This window comes from Scyliorhinus canicula, chromosome 7 (assembly GCF_902713615.1).
Source record: "Scyliorhinus canicula chromosome 7, sScyCan1.1, whole genome shotgun sequence".
NCBI lineage: Eukaryota > Metazoa > Chordata > Chondrichthyes > Carcharhiniformes > Scyliorhinidae > Scyliorhinus > Scyliorhinus canicula.
This window is the reverse complement of record NC_052152.1, coordinates 55879778-55894544: the sequence shown is the minus strand read 5'-3', so window position 1 is coordinate 55894544 and position 14767 is coordinate 55879778. Positions and strand designations below refer to the sequence as shown.

The following is a 14767-nucleotide window of genomic DNA, read 5'->3' as shown; positions in this document are numbered from 1 at the left end:
ATTTTATTTGGGTTCAGCACAACTTCTTGGTTTTTGCACTCTAAACCTCCAATAATAAAGCCAAGATGACTGTTTTATTAACAACTTTGTTAAATTACCCTGCCACCTTCAAAGAATTTGCAAAAACATCCTTCGGTGTCTCTGTTCTTGCATCCCCTTTTAAATAGTACTGTTTCTGGATTAGATTGGATTTGGATTTTGTTTATTGTCACATGTACCAAGGTGCATTGAAAAGTATTTTTGTGCGAGCAGCTCAACAGATCATTTTAAAAAAAAATAATTTTTATTGAAATTTTTACAAAATATAAATAACTCAACTCTATTAACAAAACAACCGCGGTAACACCCCAAGAACAATCCCCACCCAACTTCAAAAGCAACTACAAACAAAAGAAAAACAAAAAAACAAAAGAACACCCAATAACAAAAGGGAAAGAGATAGCACCCGTCACATCCCACAGACCCATGTACACAGTTCTCCCTCCCCCCGATCCAAACCCCCCCCCCGGGTTGCTGCTGCTGCCAGCCTATTTCCCTACCGTTCCGCCAGGAAGTCCAGGAAAGGCTGCCACCGCCTAAAGAACCCTTGTACTGATCCCCTCAGGGCAAATTTCACATTCTCCAATTTAATGAACCCCGCCATATCATTGACCGAGGCCTCCACGCTTGGGGGCCTCGCATCCTTCCACTGAAGAAGAATCCTCCGCCGGGCTACTAGGGACGCAAAGGCCAGAACACCGGCTTCTTTCGCCTCCTGCACTCCCGGCTCCACTGCAACCCCATAAATTGCGAGTCCCCAGCCTGGCTTGACCCTGGATCCCACCACCCTCGACAACGTCCTTGCTACCCCCTTCCAAAACTCCCCCAGCGCTGGGCACGCCCAAAACATATGGGTGTGGTTCGCTGGGCTCCCCGAGCACCTAGCACACCTGTCCTCGCCCCCAAAAAACCTACTCATCCTCGTCCCAGTCATGTGGGCCCTATGCAGCACCTTGAACTGTATGAGGCTAAGCCTCGCACAGGAAGAGGAGGAATTTACTCTCTCCAGAGCATCTGCCCACGTCCCCTCCTCAATCTCCTCACCCAGCTCCTCTTCCCATTTCCCCTTCAGTTCCTTCACCGAAGCCTCGTCTACCTCCTGCATTACCCGGTATATGTCCGAAATCCTCCCTCCTCCAACCCACACCCCCGAGAGCAACCGATCCCGCACCCCTCATGGGGGCAGCATGGGGAACCCCTCCACCTGCTGCCTGGCAAACGCCCTCACCTGCATGTACCTAAACATGTTCCCCGGGAGGAGCCCAAACTTCCCCTCTAACTCCCCCAAGCTCGCGAACCTCCCCTCCACAAACTGTTCCCTCAACCTCCTAACCCCTGCCCTGTGCCAGCCCAGAAATCCGCCATCAATGCTCCCTGGGACAAACCGATGGTTCCCCCGTATCAGGGCCTCCATCGAGCCCCCCACTCTCCCCTGTGCCGTCTCCATTCTCCCTGTTCCTTCGTTTTACTGTTCTGATTACACTACTCTCCATACCAGAACTTCTGATATGTTCCTTTTCCTCAAACAAGGACTCTCCACACAGCCACTGTGGTGGATAGGGCCCTCATGTCCTATCCATTTCCTACACTTCAGCTCTTACCCTTTCTCTCCCCTGTCAATACCACAATAGGTTCCCTTCTCTTTACCTTCCACCCTACCAACCTTTGTGTTTAGTGGATCATCCTCCACCATTTGCATCACCACCAAACATATCTTCCCCACTTCTTCCTTTTCAGCATTCCTGCAATAATTCCAGGGGAAGCAGACTAGAAGGCAAGGAAGGTTTATTCTGAAACAAAAATAATGCCACAGTTGCGGGGAGTGTCCGAGCCCAGGACCATCAGGATCTGTCCATGTCTAGTTGACATTCAAAGCCCTGGTACCGATGTCCTATTGGGCAGGCCACCACCCTCTCAATACACGAACAAAAAATTATAGGTCAGGGTACTTTCTAGATAAATGAAGCTAAATTCAGTGGATGTCCAAAGAGACTGGGGATTCATATGTAAAGATTTTTAAAATGCTACAAACAACTGCAGAAAGTAATCAAGAAGGCTACTAAACTTTGGGGAATACCACTTGAAACCTCCCGCAAGTCCAAGAAAAGCAGTTCACCACATCTCTGTTTTCAATCCCTTAGTCAATTTTATATCTATTTTACTGCTGACCCTTTTATCCTTTGGGCGTCAATTTTGATGATGCACTGAATATGTGGTGCTTTAGCAAATGCCTTTTGAAAGTCCATGTAGACAACATCAACCACACAGCCATCATCCATCCTTTCTGTTACCTCATTTAAAATCTCAAACAAGTTAGTCAAACAGAATTTGTCTTTAGCATATCTGCGTTTGAGTTCCCTAATGTAGAGCAGGCTGTGCTCTGAGCAGCAAATACAATGTACTAAATTGAAAGAGGAACACACAACTCACTGTTCTCTTTTGCTAGTCAATGCTTTTACAAGTGAGTGTTAATTTGCTCCCATATGATTGTTTCTAAAAACTTCCCGACCACTGATGTTAAACTGACTGGTCTGTAATTGCCAGGTCTATCCTTCTTCCCTTTTTTGGACAAGGATGTGACATTTACACAATTCAAGTCCTTTGGCACTACCCCTGTATCTAAGGAAGATTGGACCTGGGATGCATCCTCTAGAGATTGTGCCACTTATCCAAATATAGCAGTGCCAACCTTTCCTGGACCTCTTTATCACCTATTTTTTAATTCATCCAGTATCCCAACAATATCCTTGTTCACCATTGCTTTGGTGAGGTCTTGTTTCTTGGTAATGTTTGGGCCAGGGCTCAGAAACTCCAAAGTATATTATGAAGTCCACCTGACCAACAACCTTTTATGTTGAATTTGGTTAGGATGAGCACAAGAGCCATCCCTTCAGGCGTGATTCATCAGTCTTCCCAGATACTTTAATCAAAACAAGCTTTATTCTAAGAACTTAGTTAACATTTATAGGTAAACACACAGCAAGAATTTTTCTCAATTGCCAACATAAAGACACTACCCAGCTACAGTAATCTGTATAACACTTAATGAATTCCCCCCTTTTACTGTTCCAATTCAAAAACAAAACCCCATAAACCACAAACTCCTTTTCAAGGGCGTGGCCCAGCACTCTGCATTCTCACTTGAATAAGACTGGCTTTTCCTGAGATTCTGACCCCGTCTCACCAGCAGCTTTAAGCCCTTCTGGAAAGCAAACTATATCTTTTAAGTTACCAAAGCAGGTAGCTATAACCAATGGGTTTTTTGCTAGACCAGATATTTAAAATGAAAATAGAGAGAGAGACAGACCAAAACACTCCTTTTCTCTGTCTGAGTCCACAGCAGCCAAAAACTGAAAGTGAAACTAAACGTCACAGCCCAGCTCCACCCACACAATGACATCACTGAAGCCATGTGATAAGACAAAAACCTTTCTTAAAGGGACACTCCCATGACAGCAAACACTGATGATTAGCCCCTGAAAATCACCAGCAACTTCTTGTTGTGCCATGTATAATAATAATCTTTATTGTCAAAAATAGGCTTACATTAACACTGCAATGAAGTTACTGTGATAAGCCCCTAGTTGCCACATTCTTGCGCCTGTTTGGGTACACAGAGGGAGAATTCAGAATGTCAAGATTGCCTAACAAGCATGTCTTTCAGGATTTGCAGCAGGAAACCAGAGCACCCGGAGGAAACCCACGCAGACACAGGGAGAACGTGCAGACTCCACACAGACAATGACCCAAGCCGGAATCGAACCTGGGACTCTGGAGCTGTGAAGCAACAGTGCTACCGTGCCGCCCACTATCACACTAACCATTGCCACGTTTATCTATTGATTACGATTGAGCTCTGCTTTATTAGGTTCTTTGATGCCATGCTTGGTCAAATACTATTTGATGTCCACAGCAGCTATTTTCATCTCTGTTTTTTTAATCCATTCATTCACAGGATGTAGGTGTCATTGGCTAGACCAGCACTTATTTCCAATCCCCAATGGCCCTTGAGAAGGTGGTGGTGAACCATCTTCTTGAACCACTGCAGTCCAAGTGGTGTAGGTATATATGACGTGGTGTAGGTTGTTAGGGAGGGAGTTCCAGGATTTTGACTCAGCCCACAGTGAAGGAACAACGATATATTTCCAAGTCAGGATGATGTGTGACTTAGAAGAGAACTTGCAGTTGATGTGTTCCCATAGGTCTGCTGCTTTTGTCCTTCTAGGGCAGATTCTGTCAGTCAGCTGCTCAAAAGCTTACCAATACCTCACAGTTCCATCTCCTATGTAGGTGGCTGTATGCGGTGAACCACTGTACACCTGTATTAGGGGATGTAAGGTAGGACCTGTTCGCTGGTAGCCCCTGCCGGCTGGCTCCGCCCAGTAGGAGGAGTATAAATATGCATTTCCTCCATTGATCTGCCATTTCGCCAGCTGCAGCAGGAGGCCATGCATCTGACTACAATAAAGCCACGGTTGTACCCAACCTTAGTCTTTATGCAATTGATTGTGCATCAATTTATTGCAGTTTTCAACAAGATGGATATCAGAATCAAACTAGATCGCCTGCAGCTGGATCCGCACTCGCCCGACGCCAGAAAGGACTTTAATCACTGGCTAGCTTGCTTCGAGGCTTACATCAACACAGCGAACCCCACACCGACAGAGGCTCAGAAGATTCAGGTCTTATACTCCAGGATTGAGCTCAAGCGTGTTCCCGCTGATCCAGGACGCCCCGACTTACGCGGAAGCCATGGCACTCCTAAAGGAGAACTACGCGAAGAAAGCGAACACGCTCTTCGCCAGGCACGTACTCGCCACTCACTCTCAACTCCCTGGTGAATCCATCGAAGACTTCTGGCGGGCCCTAATCCCACTCATCCGGGACTGTGACTGTCAGGCCATTACGGCCACCGAACATTCTAACCTCATGTGCGATGCGTTCGTAACGGGGATTGGGTCGGACCTCATCTGACAACGACTGCTGGAAGGGACCACACTTGACCTAGCGGAGACAAAAACATTAGCGCTCTCCATGACGGTCGCCTCCCGTAATGTTCAGGTCTACCCCTCTCGCCACGTGGCCCACCCCTCCTATCCCTCCTGGACCCCGCAAATGACCCCCCCAGTTGGGGCCATGCCTAGCCAATACGCCTGCGCCACACGCCGGGGGTCCCCGCTGCTACTTCTGCGGCCAACAGAAGCACCCTCGCCAACGTTGTCCGGCCCGAGTTGACACTTGCAAGTCTTGTAACAAAAAAGGCCACTTCGCCGCAGTGTGCCAGGCCCGCGCAGTCGCCGCTATCGCTCCCTCCCCCCTGCCAAACGCACAATGGGCGCTGCCATCTTCTCTTCCCGGGGCCACATGCAGCCAGTGGGCGCCACCATCTTCTTCCCCTCAGTCCACGTGTGACCCATGGACGCCGCCATCTTGTCCAGCTCCGCTAATGTGCGGCCCATGGGCACCGCCATCTTGTCCCGCCCCCGCAATATGCGCCATGGGCGCCGCCATTTTGTTCCCCGCAGGACCTCCGGATGCCGCCATCTTGTCTTCCCCACAGGACAGGAACGCCAACGACATCCCATGACCTGGGCCAACGCTTTCCATCTGAAACCTCTGACGATCACCCGCAGCTCGCCTCGATGACGCTGGACCAGTCTCGTCCACACAACCTGGCTACCGCTTCGACAATGGTGAAAATCAACGTGACCTCCTGCCTGCTGGACTCCGCGAGCACCGAAAGTTTCATACACCCGGATACGGTAAGGCGCTGCTCCCTCGCGGTCCACCCCGCCAATCAACGGATCTCCCTGGCCTCCGGATCCCATTCTGTCCCGATCCGAGTGTTCTGCACGGTCACTCTCACTGTCCAGGGCGTAGAATTCAGCAGTTTCTGTCTCTATGTCCTTCCTAATCTCTGCACTGCACTATTGCGGGGCCTGGATTTTCAGTGCAATCTCCAGAGCCTCACCCTCAAATTCGGCGGGCCCCTATCTCCACTCACCATTTATGGCCTCGCGACCCTAAAGGTTGACCCCCCCTCCCTCTTTGCCAATCTAACTTCCGATTGCAAACCCGTTGCCACCAGGAGCAGACGGTACAGCACCCAGGACAAGGCCTTCACCAGGTCCGAGTTCCAGCGGCTGCTTCGGGTGGGTATCATCGAGGCCTAAGAGAGGCCTGGAGAGCCTAAGTGGTAGTAGTTAAAACTGGGGAGAAACACAATGGTCGTGGACTACAGCCAGACCATCAATCGGTACATGCAGCTCGATGCGGACCCCCTCCCACGCATATCTGATACGGTCAATCAGATTGCACAGTACCGGGTCTTCTCAACAATTGACCTAAAATCCACTTACCACCATCTCCCCACCCGTAAATCGGACAGTCCATACACTGCCTTCGAGGCGGACGGTCGTCTCTATCACTTTCTTAGGGTTCCCTTTGGCGTCACTAACGGGGTCTCGGTCTTCCAAAGGGAGATGGAGCGAATGGTCGACCGGTACGGTTTGCAGGTCACGTTCCCGTACCTAGATAACATCACCACCTACGGCCACGATCAGCAGGACCACAATGCCAACCTCGTTAAATTCCTCCACACCGCCACTCTTCTCAACCTTACCTATAATAAAGAGAAGTGTATGTTCAGTACGACCCGCTTAGCCATCCTCGGCTATGTGGTCCAGAACAGAGTTCTGGGGCCCGATCCCGACCGCATGCACCTCCTCATGGAGCTTCCCCTCCCCCACTGCCCCAAGGCACTCAAACGCTGCCTGGGGTTCTTTTCGTACTACGCTCAGTGGGTCCCAAACTATGCGGACAAGGCCCGGCCACTCATACAGTCAACCCATTTTCCGCTGACGGCCGAGGCACAACAGGCCTTCGCCCGTATCGGAGCAGACATAGCCAAGGCCGGGATGCACGCAGTAGATGAGACACTGCCCTTCCAAGTAGAAAGCGACGCTTCAGATGTCGCCCTTGCCGCCACCCTCAATCAGGCAGGATGACCCTTGGCGTTCTTTTCCCACAACCTTCATACCTCTGAAATTCGGCACTCATCCGTCGAAAAGGAGGCCCAGGCTATCGTTGAAGCTGTGCGGCATTGGAGGCATTACCTGGCCGGCAGGAGATTCACTCTCCTCACTGACAAACGGTCGGTAGCCTTCATGTTCAATAACACACAGCGGGGCAAGATCAAAACGATAAAACCTTGCGGTGGAGAATCGAGCTCTCCACCTATAATTACGACATTTTGTATCGCCCCGGCAAGCTCAATGAGCCCCCAGACGCCCTATCCCAAGGTACATGTGCCAGCGCACAAGTGGACCAACTCTGGGCCCTGCACGACAGCCTTTGTCACCCGGGGGGCACACGACTGTACCACCTTGTCAAAGCCCGCAATCTGCCCTACTCCGTCGAGGAGTACGGACAGTCACCAGGGACTGCCTGATCTGTGCGGAGTGCAAGCCCACTTCTACCGGCCGGACCATGCACGCCTGTTGAAGACCTCCCGCCCCTTTGAGCGTCTCAGCGTTGATTTCAAAGGGCCCCTCCCCTCCACCGACCGCAACACGTATATCCTCAGTGTGGTCGATGAGTACTCCAGATTCCCCTTCGCCATCCCATGCCCCGATATGACGTCTGCCACCGTCATCAAAGACCTCACCACAATCTTTGCGCTGTTCGGTTTCCCCGCCTACATCCACAGTGACAGGGGATCCTTGTTCATGAGCGATGAGCTGCGTCAGTTCCTGCTCAGCAGCGGTATCGCCTCGAGCAGAACGACCAGCTACAATCCCCGGGGAAACGGGCATGTAGAGAGGGAGAACGGGATGTTATGGAGGGCCGTCCAGCTGGCCCTACGGTACAGGAACCTCCCAGCCTCCCGCTGGCAGGAGGTCCTCCCTGATGCACTACACTCCATCCGGTCACTACTGTGCACCGCTACAAATAACACACCCCATGAATGTCTTTTTACCTTCCCCAGGAAGTCCACATCCGGGGTGTCGCGCCCGACTTGGCTCGCAGCTCCAGGACCTGCTCCGTAGGCACGTCCGACTCCACAAGGCGGACCCATTTGTGGCCAGGGTACACTTGCTCCACGCCAACCCACAGTATGCCTACGTGGAGTTCCCCGACGGCCACCAAGATACTGTCTCCCTCAGGGACCTGGCACCGTCAGGTTCCAACCAAATACACTTCCCCACCCAGGCGCCATCCTCCACTCCCCCGGCGCTCCCAACATTAACCCCACCAGGCCCACACCTCCTTCCCCTGGCCACGCAAGAGGACGAAGAGGATTTCGGCACACTCCCGGAGTCACCCGACAGCAGGCCAGCACCAGCACCGACAGCAGTGTCACTGGCACCGCCAGCACCGACATCGCCGCCTCCGTTACGTCGCTCCCAGCGGATTGTCAAAGCACCGGATCGACTGAACCTCTAACGGGCACCGGACCGTCAAAATGGACATTTGTTCCTCCCCCACTTCTTTTCTAAGACACTGTACATAATTCTCAACACTGTATATAGTTCCACACCACCCCTGCTGGACTCATTTTTAGCAGGGGATGAATGTGGTGAACCACTGTGTGCACCTGTATTAGGGGGTGTAAGGTAGGACCTGGATTACAGCTTCACCGGTAGCCCCTGCAGGCTGACTCCGTCCAGTAGGAGGAGTATAAATATGCGTGTCCTCCATTGATCTGCCATTTCGCCAGCTGCAGCAGGAGGCCACACATCTGACTGCAATAAAGCCACAGTTGGACCCAACCTTAGTCATTGTGCAATTGATCGTGCATCACTCTATTCACTGCAGTGGGGACCTCTAACCCAACATTGCTTTCTGGTGCCTTTTTTTCCTGAGGCTAACTGTTGTAGTTACACTGCTATTCCTTTATTCTTTGCTGTTTTTCCATCCATCTGAGGCCTGTTTCAAGCCTTTCCCTGGCTGCTAGTTGTTATTTATGCACTTTAAAGCATGAAATGTGATCTTTTGGAATTTGCCAATTGCATATCAAATCACATGGCCCATTTACCAGTACCTGCACTCACTTCCTAGCCACCTGGATCATATTTTGAATCATGGACAACATCGAGGGCCCAAGGGCTTGTTCTGTGCTGTACTGTTCTATGTTCTATGTTGCTGTGTATTCTAGTTTTTTTTAAGAAAGAACAAAAAGAGAAGAAGAAATAGGAGCAGCAGACACTGGTTCAGCCTCAACTAGAGTATTGTGTCTAGTTCTGAGCACCACACTTTAGGAAAGACGTGAAGGCATTAGAGAGGGTGTAGAAAAGATTCACAAGAGTGTTCCCAGGGATGGGGAATTTCAGTCATTTGGATTAATTGGAAAAGCTGTGGAGCTGTTTTCTTCGGACAAAAGACAATTAAGTTGAGATTTGATAAAGGTGTCAAAATCATGAGGGGTCTGGGCACAGTAGGTGGGGAGAAACTATCCCTGTTAGCTGAAAGATTGAGAACCAGAGGACACCAATTTAAGATGACAGGCAAAAGAATATGAGGAAAAACATTTTTTTTTCAGCGAGGATCTGAGATGCCTGCCTGAATGTAATAATAATAATAATCTTTTATTGTCGCAAGTATGAAGTTACTGTGAAAAGCCCCTGGTCGCCACATTCCGGCGCCTGTTCGGGTAAGCTGGTACGGGAATTTAACCCCCGCTGCTGGCCTTGTTCTGCATTACAAACCTGCTGTCTAGCCCACTGAGCTAGGATTAAAGCCTTCAAAATAGAGTTGTCTCATTGTTTGACGAGAAGAAAATTGCAAGGCTATGAGGAGGATTGTCAGGGGAGTGGGGCTAGATGATTAGATGATTTGCTCTTTCAGAGAGCCAATACAAATATGATGGATCAAATGGCCTCCTGTGCTGGAACTATTCTATGATTCTATAAGTGTAGTCATCAATGGAGCATTTGTAACCTTCTTGGGTACAGAATTCCAAAGATTCAAAACCCTTTGAATAAAAAAAATTCTCATCATCTCAGTCCTAAACTATCATTCCCTTATCCTGATACTATGGGCGCGATTCTCCGCCCCCCACGACGGGTCGGAGAATAGCGGGTGGGCCTTCACGACATTTTTCCCGACCTCCCGCTATTCTCCCCTCCCCACGCCCGCCCCCCGACACGAATTGCTGCTCGCCATTTTTTTACGGCGAGCAGCGATTCTCCCCTAGCCGATGGGCCGATTTCCCACACCTGCTCTCACCGTTCGTGAAAACGGCCGCAAAGTGCCGTTCTGGGTAACCATGGCACCGATTGGCATGGCCGTGCCAAGGGTGCCATGGGCACCGATCGCAGGCAGCGGGTCCGAACCCCGCGCACTCTTTGTTCCTCCGCCGCCCCGCTGGATCAGTCCGCGGGGCGGCTGAGGGGCATACCGGCCCACGCATGCGCGGGTTCACGCGTATGCGTGATGACGTCATCCGCGCGTGCGCGGGTTGGAGCCGTCCAATCTGCGCATGCGCGGCTGACGTCATCGTGCGCGTCAGCCGCCGTTAACTTTGGCGGGCGGGCTTAGCGACGGTCACTAAGCCTGCAATGCCGAGGTTCACTGGGCCCCGCTGCTATCCCCGACCGGGGAGCAGAATCGGGTCCCGGGAGGGGGCGCGGAGGCTGCCGGGAAACACGGCCGGTTTCACTGCAGCCTTCATGACTCTCCGCATTTGCGGAGAATCGCGCCCTATGTCTCAAGTGTTTTAGATTCTCCAACCAGGGGAAAAACAACTCTGGGGGCGATTCTCCGAGTCCTGCTCCAGGCCGGAGAATCGCAGCAACCGCGCCACGAACCCCCGATGCCGGCGCGCAATTCTCCGAGGTGCGGACAATCGCCGCCATTTGCGCCGGCGCGTATGACGCGGCGCCGGCCGCGGGCCGCTGGAATTGGCGGGGCTGCCGATTCTCCGGCCCAAATGGGCCGAGCACCGTGCGGATGCGGTCGCTGCCGGCGGGGACTCTGCGCGAAGAGCTAGGGGGCGGCCTGTGGGGCAGGGAAAACCGATCCTTCACCGGGGGGGGGCCTCCGATGGGGTCTGCCCCATGATCGGGGCCCACCAAATCGGCGGGGCGGCCTCTCCCCCTCCGGGCCTACTTTCCTGCGTGGCCGGCCCCTGAACACCAACGCCATGTTGAGTCGGGACCGGCGCGCAGAAGAAGTCCCCCGCGCATGTGCAGGTTGAAGCGGCCCAACTGCGCATGCGCAGGTTGGCGTGGCGCCCATTTGGTGCCGGGGAGGGAGGCTGGAGTGGCGTGAACCGCTCCAGCGCTGCGCTGGCCTCCTTTGGTGGACAGAATCGGTTGTCCCCATGCCCGTTTCGCGCCGTCGTGAAATGCGACGCCGTTCACGACAGCGCGAACACTTGCGCTCCATTTTGGAGAATCGCCCCCTATAAACTATCATTCCCTTATCCTGATAATATGCCTCAGTGTTTTAGATTCTCCAACCAGGGGAAAAACAACTCTGTGTCTGCCTTATCAAGTCCCATTCAGAATCTTAACTGTTTCAATGTGAATCATTCTTCTAAATGTCAGAGAGTATGGGCCCAATTTGCTCAGCTGCTCAGTTGTGGTTGTTTATTTTTTGGATCTACATGTGTCCATATTTATTATTACGTGCGGTTATTGCTAAAGAGGACAAAATGCTTCTGGGACATTTGGTAATTTGAAAAAGTAATGCATGGTCTTAATTTAGAACTTTTCCTAGTACCTTCCTCCCATTCAGTTGAGATGGAAAGATGAGTAAATGAGCTTCAGTCTCTCTCATGACATCTACACCAGTGTAATTTTATGTTCCGCCAAGATGAACTCTTAAATTTGATTGTTAACAATACACAATTGCATTCTTGTATTCTGACATGAAACAGCTGGATTATATGGATACCTCAACATAGAAAAATGTAACTCCGAGGAGATGCCAAGGTCGAAGCCAAGCACACAGAGAGGAAATTTTCGCAAATACTTTATTGCAGCTGAAGAAATTCTGTGGGATTATGCTCCTGATGTTCAAAACTACATAGACAGGTAGAATAATTACATCGAAATGGATGGATGGTTTGTAGCTTTTCTTCTGTAAGTTAATGATGAGGTTTTTCTAATGTTTTACACATTTTTCTTTGTGTGCACCTGCCTATATTTGGCAACTATGAGTGGCAAAAGATTGCAAAAATATTGTTCTCACTTGTAGCCTTTCCCTCTAAATTCACTACAGAAAGAAGTAGAGAAGTATTCTCTCCTTCCAACTCTGCAACTTGTTTATCTCCATTCCTTCCTCAGCTCATCTGTTTCTTGAAACCTTCAAGAATGCCATTGTTATTGCTAAATGGAAGATTTGTTCAGTAATGCTAAAATTGAACATATTGGTCGGTCTCCCACAGTGTTGCATTTAGGAAAGTAAACCCAGTCATTCAGGTCCGGTGTTAGAAGGCAGAGGTATAATGGTAATAGAGGTTAGGGAGAACAGTCAGTTGGGAGGAAGCAAAGGAAGGGTTGGAAATTGGAGAGGGAGATTGTGGATGAGTTGAGGGAGAAAAAGAAGAATGGAGTGAGGGCACAAGGAGAGACCAGAGGGTGGAAGTACCAGAAAGGGAGTAGAATGGTGAGACACAGAAAGTTGATGAGGGGAGGGAAGTGCAAAGGATGGAACAAGTGAAACGAGGAGATGAAGAGACAGTGGAGGGGCAGGTTGTCTGAATGGGAGTCATCTGAGTACAATTGCCTTGCTGGAGGCCAAGATGCTTTGTGAGGTGGAATGTGTGCCCAGATGTTAGGGCCAGGATTCTCCATCCCGCCAGACCTGTTTTCTGGTGCAGCTGGCAGCAAGATCCTCCGTCCCAGCAGCCGGCCAATGGGGTCTCCCATTGTGACCACCCCCACGTCATCGGGAAATCCGCGAGCATGGGTGCGCTGCCGGCGAACCAGAGGATCTCGCCGACGGAGAATCCTATATTTTTGCTTCAGTAAGAATGTGGAAACAGCGTCAAAGTTTTGCCTTAACAAGGGGGTGGTTTACTGGCCTGTGGGGGCAGTGACTTGATTTCTCCCTCCAGTGGAATTACCCATGGCAGGATGCCACCTCAACTGCAGTGTAATCACCAGCAAGTTATTCTTCAAACAATAGGGTGGTCTCAGTAGATGTCTTCTGGCTGTGTTTGATGAGTAATTCAGTGAAATGGGTGGGATTTCTGTTGGTGGGTGATTTCTCTTCAGGCGTGTTGCAGTGAAGCTTTAGTTACAAATGTTTGCTTTCAGTTTGAGTAGTTGGTTATTTAATTGATCTCTCCAAATTATGGATGGTGACCAGTGTGAACCCCTCCACAAAATGCAGAACAAAAATCTTTCTTGAAGTGATAGAATGGCCTAAGGTCATGCAACTGAGTAGATATGAGTATTAGTAGCGACTTGCTACATAGCAGAGCCCAAAACTACAACTTCAACCGAACATGGGCAAAGCACTTATAATTAGAGCTGCCAATCAAACAATAGGTTCGGAAATTTTCTTTCCCACGGATCATTCCTAATTTTAATTCTACTCTTATTGTCCTTAGCGAATATAAAGCCAAATATTTGGAGTCTGGACCAAATCGCATTGGCAAAATATATAAAAAGGCAATATATGTGGAATACACAGATGAAACGTTCACTGTGCTTAAAAAACCAGCAGAAGGAGAGCCAGTTTCTATTTTAGAAAATACAATTGGGGTTCCTGTTATAAGAGCTGAAGTCAGAGATATAATTAAGGTACGTAATTTAAATAAAGCTGCTTATGTGGTTAATTAACTATCGCCTTGGATGTTAACAGTGTTCATCTTCTAGGGTATGTTTGGATTGTTTTTGGAAATGCAACCTTAAACTAAAGATACACATTCATACACCGTAGGCACACCAGGCAGACAAGAATGCCCCAGTTCACGATATAATCATGGCAGAAATACGTAGAATTGAGAGAATCAGTCTGCTGTCCAATCTTTTAGTTAAAAAAAGATACACAATTCTCACTTTCTTTTGCTTTTCATCTTTTTCTTTTTGTCTTTTGCATTCTGTCTGTCTCTCTCTCTCCCTCTCTCACACCCACACACCTTGGGTGTGTTTTTCCCGCCCTGCCCGCTGCCAGGATTGCCCGGCCCCACTGAAAGTCATGGGGCTTCTGGCCAAATCTCACATGGTGGATCCCACCACAATGGGGTGGGAAAATCCATTAATTAATTGAAAGCAAACAGTATTTTGTACTGGAACAATTAAGAACTATAGGCTGCAAAGTTAGACTCCAATGAGTACCTTTGGTGCTGCGGGTGTGGTTTTATCAAAAAGCTGACATCTGCACCATTCCAGTCCACTTCTGGCATGGGCCCCCCCAGAATGCCATCTTGTTGAGAGTGTTAGCCGGGTGTTACATGCCTGCACCTAAAGTATGCAGCGTATACTAAGTATGTCATTACATTAGCCAGTGTTTAAAGCTGATGTGATGCCTGGTCTGCCACCTTTGACCTCTCTACTCTAATTAATGCCCTTTCTTTTTTTAAAATAATTTTTATTGAGATTTTTGAAAAATGTATAACAACAGAACAATAATAATAATAACAATAACAATAATAAACCCCCCCCCCCCCCGGCACCCATAACAACGCATAGAACGAACCTCCCCACCCCCCCAACCCAATAAACAACAAAATAAATTAACAATAAATTAAATTAACATAAACAATGCCCCCCTG

General features: G+C 49.6%; 1 protein-coding gene across 1 annotated transcript in view; it reads left to right on the top strand.

Annotated features, from left to right (window-relative positions):
- The window catches only part of f5 (coagulation factor V), a 153474-nt gene that overhangs the window by 34388 nt on the left and 104319 nt on the right, over window positions 1-14767 (top strand). Inside the window, exons 7-8 of the mRNA XM_038802074.1 lie at window positions 11921-12077; window positions 13601-13793. Coding sequence (XP_038658002.1) covers window positions 11921-12077; window positions 13601-13793 — 350 coding nt within the window. The remainder of the gene's footprint in view (window positions 1-11920; window positions 12078-13600; window positions 13794-14767) is intronic.